Source organism: Leptonychotes weddellii, unplaced genomic scaffold (assembly GCF_054177405.1).
Source record: "Leptonychotes weddellii isolate Sample4059 unplaced genomic scaffold, ASM5417740v2 HiC_scaffold_292360, whole genome shotgun sequence".
Classification (NCBI taxonomy): Eukaryota; Metazoa; Chordata; class Mammalia; order Carnivora; family Phocidae; genus Leptonychotes; species Leptonychotes weddellii.
This window is the reverse complement of record NW_027887533.1, coordinates 1-243: the sequence shown is the minus strand read 5'-3', so window position 1 is coordinate 243 and position 243 is coordinate 1. Positions and strand designations below refer to the sequence as shown.

General features: G+C 65.4%; 1 protein-coding gene across 1 annotated transcript; it reads left to right on the top strand.

The window, feature by feature from the left end:
• Positions 1-5: 5 nt before the first annotated feature.
• On the top strand, positions 6-240 carry LOC145719054 (complement C1q tumor necrosis factor-related protein 6-like; the record flags this gene model as incomplete). Its single annotated transcript, XM_081810573.1, has 1 exon — positions 6-240. A coding segment is annotated over one exon (235 nt), but the record flags the coding sequence as incomplete, so codon positions are not given.
• Between the last annotated feature and the right edge of the window lie 3 nt (positions 241-243).

The following is a 243-nucleotide window of genomic DNA, read 5'->3' as shown; positions in this document are numbered from 1 at the left end:
GCTTCGTCGCCCCGCTGCGCGGCCTCTACTTCTTCAGCCTCAACGTACACAGCTGGAACTTCAAGGAGACGTACGTGCACGTGGTGCACAACGAGGAGGCGGCCGTCATCCTGTACGCGCAGCCGAGCGACCGCAGCATCATGCAGAGCCAGAGCGTGATGCTGGCCCTGGCACCCGGGGACCGTGTCTGGGTGCGCCTCTTCAAGCGCGAGCGGGAGAACGCCGTCTACAGCGACGACGTGG